General features: G+C 38.3%; 1 protein-coding gene across 1 annotated transcript in view; it reads right to left on the bottom strand.

The window, feature by feature from the left end:
* The window catches only part of MSH3 (mutS homolog 3), a gene marked incomplete at its 5' end in the record, with an annotated part of 186,445 nt that overhangs the window by 85,990 nt on the left and 80,115 nt on the right, over positions 1-20,340 (bottom strand). Inside the window, 1 exon segment of the mRNA XM_082458025.1 lies at positions 10,947-11,079. Coding sequence (XP_082314151.1) covers positions 10,947-11,079 — 133 coding nt within the window.

Below are 20,340 nucleotides of genomic sequence, written 5' to 3' on the forward strand. Positions count from 1 at the left end.
AATGATATTGGTCTGTAATTTTGTTTTATTTGGTCATATCTTTGTCTGATTTTGGTATCAGGGTGATGGTGGCCTCACAGAATGAGTTTGGGAGTGTTCCTTCCTCTGCAATTTTTTGGAAGAGTTTGAGAAGTATGGGTGTTAGCTCTTCTCTAAATGTTTGATGGAATTCACCTATGAAGCCATCTGGTCCTGAACTTTGGTTTGCTGGAAGATTTTTAATCAGTTTCAATTTCATTACTTGTGATTGGTCTGTTCATATTTTCTATTTCTTCCTGGTTCACTCTTGGAAGATTATACTTTTCTAAGAATTTGTCCATTTCTTCCACGTTGTCCATTTTATTGGCATAGAGTTGCTTGTCATAGTCTCTTAGGATGCTCTGTATTTCTGCGGTGTCTGTTTTGACTTCTTTTTCATTTCTAATTTTTTTTTTTAATAAATACATGATTTTCCCTATGTTTTCAGACTTTTGGGACACTGTATTATACTTATCGTAGTGTTTGGTTGTTTTTTTTTTTTAATGAATATTTATTTATTTATTTATTTTTGGCTGTTTTGGGTCTTCGTTTCTGTGTGAGGGCTTTCTCTAGTTGCGGCAAGCGGGGGCCACTCTTCATCGCGGTGCACGGGCCTCTCATTATCGCGGCCTCTCTTGTTGCGGAGAACAGGCTCCAGACGCGCAGGCTCAGTAATTGTGGCTCACGGGCCCAGTTGCTCCGCGGCATGTGGGATCCTCCCAGACCAGGGCTCGAACCCGTGTCCCCTGCATTACCAGGCAGATTCTCAACCACTGCACCACCAGGGAAACCTTTCATTTCTAATTTTATTGACTTGATTCCTCTCCCTCTTTTTCTTGATGAGTCTGGCTAAAGGTTTATCAATTTTGTTTATCTTCTCAAAGAACCAACTTTTAGTTTTATTGATCTTTGCTATTGTTTTCTTTGTCTCTATTTCATTTATTTCTGCTCTGGTCTTTGTGATTTATTTCCTTCTACTAACTTGGGTTTTTTTTTTTTAATTTTTTTTTCTGCCTTTATTTTTTTATTTTTTATTTTTAAATTTATTTATGGCTGTGTTGGGTCTTCATTTCTGTGCGAGGGCTTTCTCTAGTTGTGGTAAGTGGGGGCCACTCTTCATCGTGGTGCGCAGGCCTTTCACTGTCGTGGCCTCTCTTGTTGCGGAGCACAGGCTCCAGATGCGCAGGCTCAGTAGTTGTGGCTCACGGGCCTAGTTGCTCCGCGGCATGTGGGATCTTCCCAGACCAGGGCTCTAACCCGTGTCCCCTGCATTAGCAGGCAGATTCTCAACCACTGCGCTACCAGGGGAGCCCTTCATTTCTAATTTTATTGATTTGATTCCTCTCCCTCTTTTTCTTGATGAGTCTGGCTAAAGGTTTATCAATTTTGTTTATCTTCTCAAAGAACCAACTTTTAGTTTTATTGATCTTTGCTATTGTTTTCTTTGTCTCTATTTCATTTATTTCTGCTCTGGTCTTTGTGATTTATTTCCTTCTACTAACTTGGGGTTTTTTTTTAAATTTTTTTTCTGCCTTTTTTATTTTAAAATTTATTTATGGCTGTGTTGGGTCTTCATTTCTGTGCGAGGGCTTTCTCTAGTTGTGGCAAGTGGGGGCCACTCTTCATCACGGTGCGCGGGCCTTTCACTGTCGTGGCCTCTCTTGTTGCGGAGCACAGGCTCCAGATGCGCAGGCTCAGTAGTTGTGGCTCACGGGCCTAGTTGCTCCGTGGCATGTGGGATCTTCCCAGACCAGGGCTCGAACCCATGTCTCCTGCATTAGCAGGCAGATTCTCAACCACTGTGCCACCAGGGAAGCCCCAACTTGGGGTTTTTTTGTTCTTCTTTCTCTAGTTCCTTTAGGTGTAAAGTTAGATTTTTTATTTGAAATTTTTCTTGTTTCTTGAGGGAGGATTATATTGCTATAAACTTCCCTGTTAGAACTGCTTTTGCTGCATCCCATAGGTTTTGGATCGTTGTGTTTTTGTTGTCATTTGTCTCTAGGTGTTTTTTGATTTCCTCTCTGATTTCTTCAGTGATCTCTTGGTTATTTAGTAGCACTTTGTTTAGCCTCCATGTGTTTGCGTTTTGCACGGTTTTTTACCTGTAATTTATTTCTAATCTCATTGCATTGTGGTCGGAAAGGATGCTTGATATGATTTCAATTTTCTTAAATTCACTGAGGCTTGATTTTTGACCCATGATGTGATCTATCCTGGAGAATGTTCCGTGTGCACTTGAGAAGAAAGTGTACTCTGCTGTTTTCGGATGGAACGTCCTATAAATATCAATTAAATCTATTTGTTCTACTGTGTCATTTAAAGCTTGTATTTCCTTATTAATTTTCTGTCTGGATGATCTGTCCATTGGTGTAAGTGAGGTGTTAAATTCCCCCACTATTACTGTGTTACTGTCGATTTCCTCTTTTATAGCTGTTAGCATTTGCCTTATGTATTGAGGTGCTCCTTTGTTGGGTGCATATATATTTACAATTGTTATGTCTTCTTAGATTGATCCCTTGATCATTATGTAGTGTCCTTCCTTGTCTCTTGTAACATTCTTTATTTTAAAGTCTATTTTATCTGAGTACTGCTACTTCAGGTTTCTTTTGATTTCCATTTGCATGGAATATCTTTTTCCATCCCCTCACTTTCAGTCTGTATGTGTCCCTAGGTCTGAAGTCGGTCTCTTGTAGACAGCATATATATGGGTCTTGTTTTTGTATCCATTTAGCCCGTCTGTGTCTTTTGGTTGGGGCATTTAATCCATTCACATTTAAGGTAATTATTGACATGTATGTTCCTATTATCATTTTCTTAATTATTTTGGGTTTGTTTTTTAGGTCCTTTTCTTCTCTTGTGTTTCCCACTTACAGAAGTTCCTTTAGCATTTGCTGTAGAGCTGGTTTGGTGGTTGGTGCTGAATTCTCTTAGCTTTTGCTTGTCTGTAAAGCTTTTGATTTCTCCATCGAATCTGAATGAGCTCCTTGCTGGGTACAGTAATCTTGGTTGTAGGTTCTTCCCTTTCATCATTTTAAATATATCATACCACTCCCTTCTGGCTTGCAGAGTTTCTGCTGAGAAATCAGCTGTTAACCTTATGAGAGTTCCCTTGTGTGTTATTTGTTGTTTTTCCCTTGTTGCTTTTAATAATTTTTCTTTTTCTTTAATTTTTGTCAATTTTGATTACTATGTGTCTCGGTGTGTTTCTACTTGGGTTTATCCTACCTGGGACTCTGTGCTTCCTGGACTTGGGTGGCTATTTCCTTTCACATGTTAGGGAAGTTTTCGACTATAATCTCTTCAAATATTTTCTCTGGTCATTTCTCTCTTCTCTTTCTGGGACCCCTATAATTCGAATGTTGGTGCATTTAATGTTGTCCCAGAGGTCTCTTAGGCTGTCTTCATTTCTTTTCATTCTTTTTTCTTTAGTCTGTTCCGCAGCAGAGAATTCCACCATTCTGTCTTCCAGGTCACTTATCCGTTCTGCTGCCTCAGTTATTCTGCTACTGATTCCTTCTAGTGTATTCTTCATTTCAGTTATTGTATTGTTCATCTGTTTGTTTGTCCTTTAATTCTTCTAGGTGTTTGTTCTTTAATTCTTCTAGGTCTTTGTTAAACATTTCTTGCATCTTCTCGATCTTTGCCTCCATTCTTTTTCCGAGGTCCTGGATCATCTTCACTATCATTATTCTGAATTCTTTTTCAGGAAAGTTGCCTATCTCCACTTCATTTAGTTGTTTTACTGGGGTTTTATCTTGTTCTTTTATCTGGTACATAGTCCTCTGCCTTTTCATTGTGTCTTTCTGTGATTGTGGCTTTTGTTCCACAGGCTGTAGTTCTTCTTGCTTCTGCTGTCTGCCCTCTGGTGGATGAGGCTATCTAAGAGGCCTGTGAAAGCTTTCTGATGGGAGGGACTAGTGGGTAGAGCTGTGTGTTGCTCTGGTGGGCAGAGCTCAGTAAAACTTTAATCCACCTGTCTGCTGATGGGTGGGCCTGTGTTCCCTCCATGTTGATTGTTTGGCCTGAGGTGACCCAGCACTGGAGGCTACAGGCTCTTTGGTGGGGCTAATGGCAGACTCCGGGAGGGCTCACACCAATGAGTACTTCCCAGAACTTCTGCTACCAGTGTCCTTTCCCGGCAGTGAGCCGCACCCCGCCTCTGCAGGAAACCCTCCAACACTAGCAGGTAGGTCTGGTTCAGTCTCCTATGGGGTCACTGCTCCTTCCCCCTGGGTCCTGGTGCGCACACTACAGAGTGGAGTCTCTGTTTCCCCCCAGTCCTGTCGAAGTCCTGCAATCAAATCCCACTGGCCTTCAAAGTCCAGTTCTCTGGGGATTCCTCCTCCCATTGCCGGACCCCAGGTTGGGAAGCCTGACATGGGGCTCAGAACCTTCACTCCAGTCGGTGGACTTCTGTGGTATAAATGTTCTCCAGTTTGTGAATCGCCCACCCAGCAGTAATGGGATTTGATTTTACTGTGATTGCACCCATCCTACCATCTCATTGCGGTTTCTCCTTTGTCTTTGGATGTGGGGTATCTTTTTTGGTGAGTTCCAGTGCCTTTCTGTTGATGACTGTTCAGCAGTTAGTTGTGATTCCGGTGCTCTCACAAGAGGGAGTGAGCACACGTCCTTCTACTCCATATTCGAATAATTTTTACTTTTGGAGCTTGGGATGAAGAGTGTGGGCTAAACATGTGCATCTAATTTCACTCTGTGAAGCTACACATCAAGATTGTTTTAAAAGTCATGAAACCTCAAGAATAATTAGGAGAAAAAACAACAGCAACAACCCCTTAGAAGCTACAAAGAAAATGGACTAACAGTAATTGACTTAGAAGCCTGAAGGTATTTGAATCTTAAGCAGCCATGAGGAAAAGTAGGACCCCACTTGAGTTATACCCAGAATCCTAAGACTCAGGAACTGGTGGCACAAAGTGGAAGTGGAAGCTGGGGGTAGGGGAGTTGGGAGGGGAGAAAACAACTGGTTGAAAGTGAATTAAGCAGCAATTAAATCCCTCAATCCCCTATTCCTCTATATGCTACTAAACAACCACCACTTTCCTACCCTACAGAAGACTACAGTTGACCCTTGAACAATGTGGAGGTTAGGGGTGCCAACCCTTCACACAGTCAAAAATCTGAATATAACTTTACAGTCAGCCCTGCATATCTGTGTTTCTACATCCATGGATTCAACCAACCATGGATCATGTAGCACTGTAGTACATATTTATTGAAACAAATCTGCTATAAGAGGACCCGCACAGTTCAAACCCATGCTGTTCAAGGGTCAGCTGTAGTTTTCTTCTCTGGAGAAGGTAAAACATGGGGTGTCTGAACCAGCTTCAGGCACAGTGAAGGATGAGAGTAACACCAAAAGCAAGGGATTAAAGGAATGAGTACAAACTGAATGCTGAGATTCCCAGCTGTCCCCATTGAGCTCCCAGAACATTAGCAGTCAGAAAACTGAAAGAGTCCCTGGGGAATCTCACAAGCCCAAGAGGAAAATTCTAAAGATAGCATATACCAGGAGTTCCCACAATAAGTGGACCATTGAGTTCACGCTACATTTCACCTCATAATTTGTAAGCCACATTCAACTACACAGACCTTGCTATCAGCATTTTAGTTCCCCACTCTTTAAAAATGATCAGACAGATTAAAAATTCTAACATGAAATGCAAAAACTAAAACAAACAATCAATGGACCAACAAATACTAGAAGAAATAGAGCCTATACAGGTAGAAGAAATCTTCTAAAAAAAAAATGTTAACAATATCCTCAGTTAAACAGAGAATATTGAAATAAGAGCATTGAAATAAACAGAGAATCATGAAGTAAGAATGGCATGTTATTTTTTAAAAAAAGAAACATTCAGAGAACAAGAAAACAACCAGAAATTTGTAGAACTTAAACTATCAGAGTAGAAATGAAAAATGCAACAAAAGAGGCAGAAGATCAATGTGATAAAATTTCCAAGAAGGTAAAGCAAAAGTGTAAAGAGATGGAAATACAGAAGAAAGTTCGATAATCAGTCCAGAAGATTCAATCAACTCAAATAACAGAGCTGCAGAAAGAAAGAAATCAAAAAATAATTCAGAGATGTGTTACATGTATACAGTGGACTATTACTCAGCCATAAAAAAAGAATGAAATAATGCCATTTGCAGCAACATGGATGGACTTAGAGATTATCATACTAAGTGAAGGAAGTCAGAAAGAGAAAGACAAATACCATATGATTATCACTTATATGTGGAATCTAAAATATGACACAAATGAACCTATCTATGAAACAGAAACAGACTCATGGACATAGAGAATAGACTTGTGGTTGCCAAGAGGGAGGGGGTTGGGGGAGGCGTGGAGTGGGAGGTTGGGGTTAGCAGATGTAAGCTTTTATATATAGAATGGATAAACAATAGGTCCTACTGTATAGCACAGAGAACTATATTCAATATCCTGTGATAAACCATAATGGAAAAGAATATATTAAAAAAAGAATGTGTGTGTGTGTGTGTGTGTGTGTGTGTGTGTATATATATATATATATATATATATATATATATACACACATACATATATATATATATACATACACACAAATATCTGAATCACCTTGTTGTACAGCAGAAATTAACACACTGTAAATCAACTATACTTCAATAAAAAAATAATAATTTTGAATTTAGAATTGTACATCCAAACTTTAAATAATAATAATAATAATAATAATTCAGAAAAATTTCCCAGAACTTGGTTGCCAGCTTGAAAAGGCCCAATACAATGAATTAAAACAGAACCAAATCATGGCAAATCATCAAGAAATTTTAAAACACTGGAGACAGAGAGAATCTTCCGTTTCCAGAAGGAGAGAAAAAAAGAACAACAACAACAAAAAGTCACACAAAGAATCAGGAACCAGTATGACTTCAGACTGTTTAACAATAATAGTAGAAGCTATTGAAGAAGACAATGAAGTAACACAAAATTCTAAAGGAAAATAAATTATAGCTTAGAATTTTTATACCCAACCAAACTACCAATCAAATGTGAGAGTAAAAGAAAAAAGACATTTCCAGACATCTATGTTTCAAAACTTACTTCCCGTACCCTTTCTCAGGATGCTTCTAGAGAACGTACTCTACCAAAATGAAGGAATAAACCAAGAGGAAGTCATGGAATACAGAAAACAGAAGATTCCATTCAAGGGAAATAAAGCGAATCTAAGAAGATAGCTATTCAACAGGTATAGCAGGGCAACCAGTCTAGGTTGGATCAGGTAGGAAGGCTCAAGAAAATGAAATTAACAGAATATTTGATGAAAATAAATATCTGGAGATGAGGGGACAATGTAAGTTTGAGTTAATGATAAGTACACAACATAAATAGTATATATATATATATATATATATATATATATATATATACACACACATATATATATAAATGGATGAATGCTAAGAACATATTTAGAAAGATAATAATTAACTACAAGGAATGAAGTAAATGATGCAAAAAAAAAAAAAGGAAGTTAGGTCCGACTGAACAAACACTGAGTTCAAAATGCATCATAAAGCACCTTTTCTCCAGAAAGGCCATGGCTTGCTGGGAAAGATACATACAGGAAGCTGCACTGTTTGTATAAATATGCAGCCTAGAATTAATTTACAGCCTAGAATTGACCTAGAGTCACTTAATAGTACTTTCTAATAAGAGAGCAAAAATTAACATTTTCAATAGAATTTCTGAATAATAATGTCTTGTAATTATTGTAATTTGATAAGCAAAAAAGGCGATTGATGGTTCACGTTCAGGTATGATATAAAGTTTAAGTCAGCAACAGAAGAAAGGTGAAAACCAGAAGTGCTTGCAATCAAGTCCTAAGTGCCCATGGCAGGTTGCTCCCAAACTTCTTAAGCAAAATGACTCAATGGAGCTGCAAGAAAGCTGAGGATAACGGTAAAACAGTTGCTCCTGGAGTCTCTCATGTTCAACCCCATTTCTGGCAGCAACCTTCTCTGTGGAAGAGCTTGAGAACACATGCCCAAGTGCAGAGGCAGGTCATCACAGTACTGCAAGAACCCCAGCCTAAGCTCCATGGCTTTGGGCTTCTACCAGTCTAGCTATGAAACTATTCTCGCCTACAAAATTCTGGAAACACTCTCCTTTCAACATTTACTAAGTGCTATAATCCTTTAAATGTATTCACCACCCTTAGCACTTATGTATCATTTTCTTACAAAATAGTTATTGAGCAGTTAATATGAATTCCTATGACTACCACTATTTCCTAAGACTTAAATTTGAAGTCTTACTATCAAAAGAAATGCTTATCTTATTTAAGAGTCGGCCCACTTGGTATCCTCTATTATTATCATCATAAAAATACTTATTTGTGCCTATTCCACGACACTTTCCACACAGCCAGATGGCCTAGGCCTACCACTTCCACAACATCCAAACCATGTTCCTTACCATTTTCTGAATTTCACATAATTGGCACAATCTGTACCCAGGATATCACTCACCATTTGGTGCATACAGCAGAAGCTTATTTAGAGTAATCTAATGATAAAGAACAGACATGTGTTTGATGGTATGTTCCAAGAGCCAGCTAACTAATCTATAAAAATTTGCTTTAAAGCATTCAGACTTCGTAAAGTTGGTCTGTTACCAAATCATTTCTAATCTTCGCTTTTCAAATCAATCTTTAGGCACATTCTTGTGTAAACACTAAAACAGCAACAAGGAACAGCTTCTGAGTGAGTCACAAGTTCCTTCAGTATAGTTTGAAACTCTAAAAAGTCATTCCTACTCTGCCTGTTGGTTACTTTTAAAAGGATCACATTCCATCATATGTGGAATCTAAAAACAAAAACAAAAACAGAAAACCCGAATTCATAGATACAGAGCACATATTAGTGGTTGCAGGGAGTGGCTGTGTGGGCAAAATGAATGAAGATGGTCGAAAAGTATTTGTAAGTTGCTAAAAGAGTAGATCTTAAAAGTTCTCATCAAGAGAAAACAAAAAAAACTTTGTAACTATGCATGGTAAAGGATGTTAACCAGACTTACTGTGGTGATCATTCTGCGATATATATATATATATACATACATATATACATCGAATCCTTATGTTATATATTGATACCTGAAACTAAAATAACGTTGTTTATCAATTATACCTCAATTTAAAAAAGAACTAGATTCTGACATTTACCAAAGTTTTAAAACTTTTATAAGTACACAAACTTTATGAAATGCAAATATTAAAGTACGGTTTAAAGAGAAGCAGGAAGGCATAATAGAAATCACAACACCCATTTTGATGCCATGGATACTTTGATTCAGCTCTTCTGATTAGCAATTGATAATTTTTTCACCTTTGCTCCTATTTTCTTTTGAGAAAAACAAAAACCTCTAACATCTGTCAGTAAATCCTTTCAAGTAGTGAAGGCAATGTGTTTGGAGATCTGTTGCTTGATGAACGGTTATAAGCCCTGATTGTCAGCCACCGGGTCAAGGTCAAGAACAAAATAACAAATGGTTTGACATCCATTCTGTAACCTCAAAAGAGTCAACCATAAGACTTTCAACTACCAGGGCAGCCTCTACTATTGGCAGCAAAACAACAACACAGTGCACCAAGCAATGGTACAACAGATGCCACCAACCCCATAACCAATGCACACATCTTTTCCCTAGGGATTAGTATTTCCCAATTTCAACTTGTTCTTTCTTTTCAAATGTAGCCGAAGCATATGGAACAGTTACGTAAGGCCTCTTGGGCACTGCAAGTATTCTTGGAAGCAGTAGTTATTATTCTAGTAAAACTTTGTGGGGGAAAAGGCCTAAAAAAAGTAGACTCATGAAAAATTGGTCACAACTAAAGTTTGGGCACATAAAAATTGTTCTACAGTAAAATTATTAAATTGGCAAGGGTTTACATTTGGGCAAAAAATAAAATTTGCTTACGTAGGGACAACCAGGGAAAAAAATGCAATGGTATTCAAAACCGCTACTACATCAAAAATAGTAATGTCCAAAAATGTAAGCCACTAAAACCCAATCAAGGACCCTCATTTGAATATGAATTCTGTCACTTAGTAACAAGTTACTAACCCTCTTCTAGCATCATCATTTAGTCAAGGTAATGCAAGCTGTTGTAGCATTATATAAAGACAGCAATATACATAATTTCCCACCAGTAAGAAGGTGCTAAACCTTCTTAACCTCACCAAGTTTTTTTTTACAAGGAACAAAGAGTCTAATGTATGTGACTTCTGCAGTAGGTAAGACACTATAAAAAGTTTATTAACAATTATAAATATAACTAATTGATAATTTTTTTAAATTGTAGGCATATTTTGAAGATAAAGCAAATTATTTCTCTAACAAACCTCACTTGTTACTGTTATGACTTAAACTGTAAAGCTTAAGTGATGAAAATCAAAGTAATGCTTTTTACTTACCCTCAATATCCAAACTTGTCTGCATATTAATACCACCACAATTATTTTACTAGCAGATTTTTCCTTTGATTAAGTCAAATAAGAAGTTGTTCTGAGGTCAAAAGAAATAAGGCATCTCTTTCTAAAAGTAGATGGTCTAAGTAAATTTCCTATTTTGATGATGGTCCATACTTTGAGGTTGAAACAGGAGAACATCCTGTATTATAACAGAAGGGCCTCTATGTATTGCTATAGTTAACAAAAGTGGGCAAACTTTACTTTTTACAATGCAAAAATTGGAATAATCTCAGTTTGTGCAATTAAAATCTCTAAGGATTCTCTCATGTTATCTGCAAGATTTTACAAAATAAAATAAAAATAAAGCTCTGAGATGTTTCCCATTAGCACCTGGTGTCCTCAAGCTGAAGAACATTATCAGTTTTAAAAGATTCGATTTCTATCACACTTACTTTTTTGTGATAAATGCTACAGAGTCCTCTTTCGATGTCAGGCAATTTACGTAGATGATTTTCTATCTGGCCAAACACACTGGATTCTGAATGGAGAACTTCAGATACAGCATCAAGTCGAGCATTTATCTCCCTGTGAGAACAGAGTAATGGCAATTATCAGATATGTTAGGAACTCAGACTGCAGACATTTCCCACTCTAATGCCCAGCACTGTGAGAGCAGCCACTCAGAAAAGAACAAAGGAGACTCTTCCTCCATACCTCTGGCCCTTCTCTGCCCCTTATCATTGAAATCAAAGAGCAGGTACCACACAAGGAAAGTCATTAACTAGATGGCTAGTCATTAACTAGTCAGCAGAGACTGGTTCCTTAAGTTTTCCTTCCTCCAGAGCAAACACACAGACTACACTTCCCAGCCTCCCCTGCAGTGAGGTATGGCTGTGTACCCAAGTTCTAGCCAGTGAAATGTGGGTAGGAATGATTACGCCACTTTTAGCCCTGGCCATAAAACCTCCTGTGATCTTTCACATTCACTCTTCCCCCCTTTGCCAACTGGATGTTGAGTCCAGGGCAATTCTGTGAGCCCCTCACCTGCTGACTCCATCAGCATGGGTGTGTGAGTAGAGCAGAAACATCTCCACTCCCACATCTGCTACCAAATGAACGTTTCATTAGCAAAAAATAAACTTGTATTGTATTTAAACCACTAAGATTGAAAATTTACTTGCTACCATTGTTTGTATTACCTGGCTAATAAAATGGGTCTACAGTGGGCAAATGAATTTCCTACTCTGACTGAAAGGACAGACCATCTCAATCAAAAAGCAATTCATTCACCTAACCAACTTTTTTGAGAGAATACTTGGTGGTGGTGGTTGAATTGATCAAGTGTTTGACTGAAATGGGACTAGGCACACTGAGCCTGGGCAAAGACTGGGAGCAGCAATAGAAAGTGCAGAGGATGGGATTTCCCTGGTGGTCCAGTGGTTAAGACTCCACATTTCCACTGCAGGGGGCACGAGTTTCGAGCCCTGGTCAGGGAACTAAGATCCTGCATGCCGTACAGCACACGAAAAAAAAACAAAAAGGAAAGTGCAGAGGAAAAACATCAGGAGACATGGGAGGCCAGGGCTGCAGGATTTTATGAATGGCTACACCCAAAGGGATGGGCCATTTGGGGAGAAATGGTGAGACTCTGTCAACTCAACATGGAAACCTGACTAAATGTGTCCTAAATGAGATAAGGCCCATCCAGCACCTATACACGTCAAAGGCCTACACTAGGTATGATGGCCATATGTGAAAAGACTGAAATAAGTAAACATATCTAGTAGAAAACGGGCCTTTAGTAAATACTTTTTGGATCAATGAATGAACAAACAAGCAAGCAAATGAAAGAATGAACTGACATTTGGGGGGAAATGGGGCCATCAGCTGTTGAATACACATCTATCAAAGTTCTGTTGATATCATATACACATGTGAAGGGCAAACCTTATATCAGAATCCTGCCTAGATAACTATTAAATTGAGTATTTCACAATTAACTGAGTGCTTTTATCTTTGTTATCCTTATAACTATCCTGTGAAGTCATGCCTGTTCACAAAACAGATACTAACTTCAGGTCTCATTTTTTAAAAAAATATTTATTTATTTGGCTGCACCGGGTCTTAGTTGCAGCATGCGGGATCTTTAGTTCCCTGACCAGGGATCAAACCCGGGCCCACTGCATTGGGAGCCCAGAGTCTTAACCACTGGACCACCAGGGAAGTCCCCAGGTCTCAATTTTGTTCCATTTTTTCTCTGGCTTATCCTCCGCTATGTAGAACAGGCTCCGCTATGTAGAACAGGTTTAGCATGACAAAGTAGAACAAGCCAGAGCTCTGTAGACACATAGGCTGACTCTTCCATTCTCAATGGGATGGCCTCTTAAATCTATTCAGTTCTTTCCATGTCTACTGCCACTACCCTAGTCTAAGTAAAAATCATTTCTCACAAAGAGAAATGTTCTACCAAATCAGGCTCCTAACTTGCCACCCCATGTGCTTCTGTCCCTTTTTCCAATCCATTCTCCACACTGTAGCCCGAGTGGTCTTCCTAGAACCCAAACCTGTTCATGCCATACCTCGGCCTTAAGCTCATCAATGACCTGCCATTAATCTTAGATTCAAATCCAGAATCCTTAACTGACCTATAAGACAACTGATCCCTGCTTACCTCGCAAGTCTCGTCTCAGATCACCTGTCACTCTCTTCCTTTCACTCTAAGTTCCAGCTGGACTGAATTTCTCCCAACATCTCGGTCACTCCAAGTTCTCTGACATCAGGGCTTTATCATCTGCTCCTCACTCTGCCTTGAAGACTCCTTTCCCCTTTCCTACTGCCTACCAGCTTCCACTCTGGCAAACTCCTTCTCACCCTCCCTCTGAAAGGGCTTTCTAGACTCACAAGACTAGATTTCATCCTTTGCCATCCTTTTCCATACAACCCTCTGTTTTCTTTCCATAGTGGAACTTACAACTGTATTTACTTCTCTACTATCTTTACCGCTAGACAGTAAGCTTGGTGAGAATGGGGATCATTTCTTCAGTCCCATAGTTCTGAGATCACGATACGTGCTCAATAAGTAGCTGTTGAATTTGATTCAACTGAATTTCAAAGACTACATATAAAGTAAATCAAGATGAGGTGAAAAAATAAAAAATTAAATTTTCTTTGCATAAGATTGTTAGGGTAAAACATTGATTTATTTTATCACAACGTTTACCCCAAATGCTATACAAATATAAAGTTTTATTTTAATAACTCACTCCTGCACAAATGAAAGATGACACCAATTGAAATAGACTAAGTTGATGCTGCAGATGGTATGAGGACAGATAAAATAATGCCATCTGTGAATGTATAAAAGACAGCCAGATAGCTACTCCCTCAAAAATTATAAAGGTTGTCTGAAATATGGAAAGATAAAAGCAAAAGAGGCTAATAAAAACCTAAATCATATTTATGAAGTCTTCCAAAAGACTTTTAAAAAAGTACTTTCTTGGAAAATAGAAAGGTAGTAGCTTTTTTTAGCCGTGTGACAGCCCAGAAAAAAGCCTGTTCACTATGAATCACTTTCACATTAACCCAGCCTTCACTTGTTAGGGAGGTAACAGCTCAGAGGTTAAGAATTTGGGCTGAAAACGTAAATGACCTCAGTTCAAATCCAGACTCTTCCATTTACCAGTAATTTAGACTTGCCCTATTTTCTCCATCTATAAAATGGAAATAATAATGGTCCCTAACTCATAGAGTTGTTACAAGAATTCAATGAAATAATACGTATTAAGCACTTAGCACAGTGCCTAGTACATAGTAACTACTCAATACATGTTAGCTGTTACCACCATTATTATTACAGAGATCTTTATTTGGTTATGAAATTTGTTTGGTAGGCATCACAGAGAACAGCTCAGGGAAGGGAGAAACAGCACCCAAAACATAAGCTTGGAAATAACTATGTGTAGACAAGCCTTTAGGCATAGATATGCAAAAAGGTGTTTTGTGCAAAGTGAACAGGAAAGGATTACACAAGGAAAGCTAGTTCTGGCATCTCAAGTGCTACATCTGACTGGTAGTAGTGACCTGAAGTACTGTGCTAAGATTGGTTAGTAGGTACATTGAGAAAGAATGCCATAACCAACTACAGATGTCTAACACGGGCAGGGAGAGGGGGAGACGGGGAGAGGGTATGAGGCACTGTTTACCACCATGAATTTCTCATCACTGGGGCAGCTATACTTCCACTTTTATCTCCTATAAGCAGATCAGAATGCAAATCAATAAAATATGACTTCTAATCAAGTTTTTTAAATAAAATGGTGTATCTTAGAACTGTTCTTTAATTAGCAGGTATAAGACTTTCTAAATAACCGTAATAAAATAATAGGTCAGACCACCGGAACAGAAAACAATTATTTTGGTGCTGTCAATGACAGAGATCAACAAAACAGGAAATAGCACTGTCAATTAAATGAGGATAAAGATATTATTCCAAGATGCCCTATGGTATTCTACAATTGATCTTACCACATGATACATTCTAAACAAATGAAAAGAGGACACCTGAGTCATTCATTTCATTCCATATGACAAAAAACAATGAATTTGAGGTCCTAGGGATGACAAATATTCTTCTTTACCACCAAAGATCCAACGAGTAAATGTGTCGCTGGAGTCCTTCACGTTTGAAAATGAACTGAGTGATGACGTTAATATCTCTTGTATGTGGCTGTCACTCAGAAACACAGTGTATCACCTATAGCTACTGCCATAGTAAGGACATGTGATCAGTCTGTACCTGCTGGTTGCTATTTGTGGAGATGCCTCTATAATTCTAACAACAGGTTATTTGGGGAGGAAAGAAATAAACTACTTGGAAGAGGTTTTTTGTTGTTGTTGTTTGTTCTGATTTTTTACTGAAAGGTTAGCTCTAAAGACAAATGATATAAAATGAGTAAATTAAATTCAGACATTAACACATTACTCATGCGATACGGCTAAACCAACTACCTAAACAACTTTCTGGTAGAAACATGAATCATAGGCCTTCTCCTAGGGCCTAACCATCATTATTTGAATCCACCTAGCTTTGCCTTTCACATACACTATTCACTCATTCATTCAATGAACAATTACTGAGTGCTTATAAAGCACCAATTGCAAAAATAGAAGATGGAGAGTGAAAGTGTGATAGTAGGAGCTAGAAAGGTAAGCAGGGACCTGGTCATGTGAGTAATGCAAGCCACACAGGAGCTATGACTTTATCCTGAGAGCAAGGGGAGTCAATGGCTAATGTTGACAAGGACATAAGAACAGTGGCAGGAAGACTGGTTAGAAGGCCGTTTCAGTAATCCAGCAGAGTGACATTGATGATGTGAACCCAAGTAGAGGATATAGCAATGGAAAGAGCACATAGTTTCAAGAGATATTAAAGAGGTAAAACAAACAGGAGTTGTGACTGATTAGATAAAGGAGGGAGGGAGAGAGGAGGAAGAAGGAGTAACTTGGGTAATGAGATGCAATGGGATGCCATCTGCAAATATCACGCTCAAACCCTTATAGATCATGAAAGAAAGAGTTTATTTTATTTATGAAATTACATTCTAAAGAGCTATTCTCAATATTTACTTTGTTGCAAATTGTAAATCACCCTAGTTTTTAAGGATTTTTATTACTCATGTTCAAATGAGGCATCATTTTACCAAGAGACAATTCACCCTTTTCAGAATATTAAATAGAACAATTTTCTGACAGCTACCTTCCATTATTGGTTCAGGTCACAAATCTGAGTCTTTGAAAAGAGCATGACTATGATTTCTGTTTTTGATGATAATGGGAATGGGTATTTTCAGACCATCCCTCCCACTGAGGACAATTCAAAAAGCCAAACAAAATATAAAACACGTTCATGAAAGCATCAAAGGACTAACAAAATGATAAGGAAAAACTATACTAAAATCTAAAAGAAAGCAAGAACCCAAAGAAATAATCCAGCAGTCAAAACCACTTTTGCACTAAAAAGATATGCCAGAAGAATCTGCTGTAAAAATGAGCTGGCCTCACAGTAAGGGTAAACTTGTAGACTAGGTGAGCATCATTTGGATAAACTGAAACATGTCAAGCATTGAACTTGAATTAAGATGTCCCAGACTGGAAGTATCACTGAGAATCTGGCAAAAGCAAATGAAAATCTTCTTTGGGAAAAGACACCTTCATCTTAGCTCTCATGTTATTTATTTATTTATTTATTTATTTTTATTGGCGCATAGTTGATTTACCATATTGTGTTAGTTTCAGATGTAGAGCAAAGTGATTCATTTTTTTCAGATTATATTCCATTATAAGTTATTATAAGATATTGAATATAATTCCCTTTGCTATACAGTTTATCTATTTTTATGTATAGTAGTTTGTATCTGTTAATCTCATACTCCTAATTTGTCCCTCCCTCCCTCCCTCCCCTTCCCCTTTGGTAAACATAAGTTTGTTTTCTGTGTCTGTGAGTCTGTTTCTGTTTTATATATAGATTCATTTGTATTATCTTTAGATTCCACATATAAGTGATACCATATAGTATTTGTCTTTCTCTGACTTTCACTAAGTATAATATTCTCTAGGTCCAATCATATTGCTGCAAATGGCATTATTTCACTCTTTTTTATTGCTGAGTAATATTCCATTGCATATATATACACCACATCTTCTTAAGTCAATTGTCTGATGATGGGCACTTGGGTTGTTTCCATGTCTTGGCTATTGTAAATAGTGCTGCTCTTTCACTTTATTCTTAAAAATAAAATTTCTAAATAATATACCCAGCATTCAAGCATAAAAAGAAACGAGATGAGTAAGAATCAACAGAAACAACAGACAATAGGAAGAGACATACAAACTACCAAGCTTTGTGGGGTGTGGGGCTGAATGATAAAAAATACTCAATAAATTCAAAAGACATTGTCAAAAGAAAGCAGATGAAGAACAGAACAGGTAGAGAAATTAGAAATCAAATCAGTTATATAATTTCCATTACTTTACAAGTGATCTTTCTTTGCTCTCTTGCTCTCTATAGGATTTTTACCTCTGATTCAGTATCATGTGTAGTTTCATCATGATTTAGCAAAATGTGGATTTCTTGTTTATTTTCAATTGCACTTTGATTCAATTGTGCTTTCTAAATCTAAGGAGTCACATCTTTCATGAAATATGAGAAACTCTCATCTTCTATCTCTTTGAATATCGTCTCTCTTTTCCTATTCTCTCTCATTTTCTTCTACTGGAAATCTGATGAGGATTATGTTAGACTTGATTTGTCTTTCAATCTCTTCTATCTCTGATCACACTGTCTCTCTGTGCTACACTCTAGGTAATTTCTTCAGATATCATCGTGGATTTCAGATATTGCATCTATTCTGGTCTAACCCACCCACCATTTCTAAAAGTTGTATGTAGCTCTTCTTAAAAAATCAACCTGGGCTTCCCTGGTGATGCAGTGGTTGAGAATCCGCCTGCCAATGCAGCGGATACGGATTCGAGCCCTGGTCTGGGAAGATCCCACATGCCGCGGAGCAACTAGGCCCGTGAGCCACAACTACTGAGCCTGTGCGTCTGGAGCCTGTGTCCCGCAACAAGAGAGGCCGCGACAGTCAAAGGCCCATGCACCACGATGAAGAGTGGCCCCCGCTTGCCGCAACTGGAGAAAGCCTTCGCACAGAGACGAAGACCCAACACAGTCAAATAAATAAATAAATAAAAATTACATTAAAAAAAAAAAAATAACCACTTTATAAAAAAAAAAAAAATCAACCTGATCTCTTTTGATAGTATTTTTGTTCTGTGCTCATGTTTTTATTCTCTTCTGTGTTTCTTTTAACTTGGTGGTTCAATATTTATCTTTATAATCCCCTTATCTGAAGGTCTTGGGATTCTAAGTCTACTGTTTATAATTTCTGCTGACTCAACTCATGATTACTTGTTTCTCCACGTCTTCTGTAATTATGGTTTATGAGCTTACAGCAGAACTTGCTCTTTGAGATTTCTAGGAGGCCTAGATGAGAGTGTATCCCTTCAGGGAAGACCTGTGTTTGCTTTCGCTAGGAACCATAACGCACAATGGGACAATTTTAAATAAATTTCACAACTTAGAAATTGCCAGACCACAGAGATAAAACAAATTAGAATAACAAACCTGGGGCTTCCCTGGTGGCGCAGTGGTTGAGAATCTGCCTGCCAATGCAGGGGACACGGGTTCGAGCCCTGGTCTGGGAGGATCCCGCATGCCGTGGAGCAACTGGGCCCGTGAGCCACAACTACTGAGCCTGCACGTCTGGAGCCTGTGCTCCGCAACAAGAGAGGCCGCGATAGTGAGAGGCCCGCGCACCGTGATGAAGAGTGGCCCCCGTTTGCCACAGCTGGAGAAAGCCCTCGCGCAGAAACGAAGACCCAACACAGCCAAAAATAAATAAATAAATAAATAAATAAATAAGTAAAATTAAAAAAAAAAAAAAAAAAAAGAATAACAAACCTGACTGAAGGTGGGCCTGTGGTTAAGAATTCTTGGAAACTTGGCAACTATAGAACAAAGCAGAGACCAGCTAAAGGTTCCTGAATAGACTGCATCGCAAAAGATGCTGGTTAATCCATATGCAATAACAGGGCAGACATTTGTGTAAGAGGCATTTAGGGTCACTTTTTTCTTGGTGGCAGCAGTCCCCTTCCCATTCTCACTTGCATCCACAGAGCAAAGGAAAAGAGGCATGGGGTCAACACCAATCAGTCACAGCTCCCAGTTATGCTTCACCCACCACTCTTCCTTCCCATTTATGAGAAGTAGTGTGTCTCACTGGGCTGAGTAAGAGTGGAGTCACCAGTTGAACATTTGTTGGCAGGCTCATAGAACATGGGAAACCACAAAGAATAAATAGGGCCTCCTCGTGTAGTTAATTTCAGGAAGTTCCAGAGAGTTAAAATGGCATTTAGTTTTGCTAACATAAACTAAATGTTAAGTGGAGCAAATATATTATATTCTATTACTTTGTCATTTAGGCCAGGGCTATAAATTAGATATACAAATATTAATACTCTAAACATATGGGTTTACCAAAATAAAAGTCATTTAATTATTCAAGAAAATTAACTATCACTAAAATGTACTTTAGAAAATTACACAAAAATCTAGCCAAGGACTTATTTCCTAAAACCAACAATTTTCAATTTTCTTAAATATTTGTGTAATTTAAATGCCAAGAATAAACTTAGCATGCTTAATTCTCTTAAGCAGTTTTATAAAAATCTAATTTGAATTATAAAAGTATTCTTCATTTGTTCTAATTATGTTATTGAGCTATACAGTGAGTAGCAAGCATTTTATTTTAGGTATAAGAGTTTCCATCACTTGCATCTCCTTCTCCTCACTAGATTACACCTTGACCAAATTAGATTAGAAACTCCTTGAGAGTAGGAACACTGTGTCATTGACACTAAATAATACAAAATTAATAATAACTATCTGGGACTTCCCTGGTAGCACCATGGCTAAGAATCTGCCTGCCAATGCAAGGGACATGGGTTCGATCCTGGTCCGGGAAGATCCCACATGCCACGGAGCAACTAAGCCCATGCACCACAACTACTGAGCCTGCGCTCTAGAGCCTGCGAGCCACAACTACTGAGCCTGCGTGCCACAACTACTGAAGCCCGTGCGCCCAGAGTCCATGCTCTGCAGCAAAAGAAGCCAACGCAGTGAGAAGCTTATGCACCACAACGAAGAGTAGCCCCCACTCACCACAACTAGAGAAAGCTCGCAAGCAGCAACGAAGACCCAACACAGCCAAAAATAAATAAATGTTTAAA

This window comes from Balaenoptera physalus (genome assembly GCF_965194825.1).
Source record: "Balaenoptera physalus genome assembly, chromosome: 3".
In the NCBI taxonomy this organism is placed as follows: Eukaryota; Metazoa; Chordata; class Mammalia; order Artiodactyla; family Balaenopteridae; genus Balaenoptera; species Balaenoptera physalus.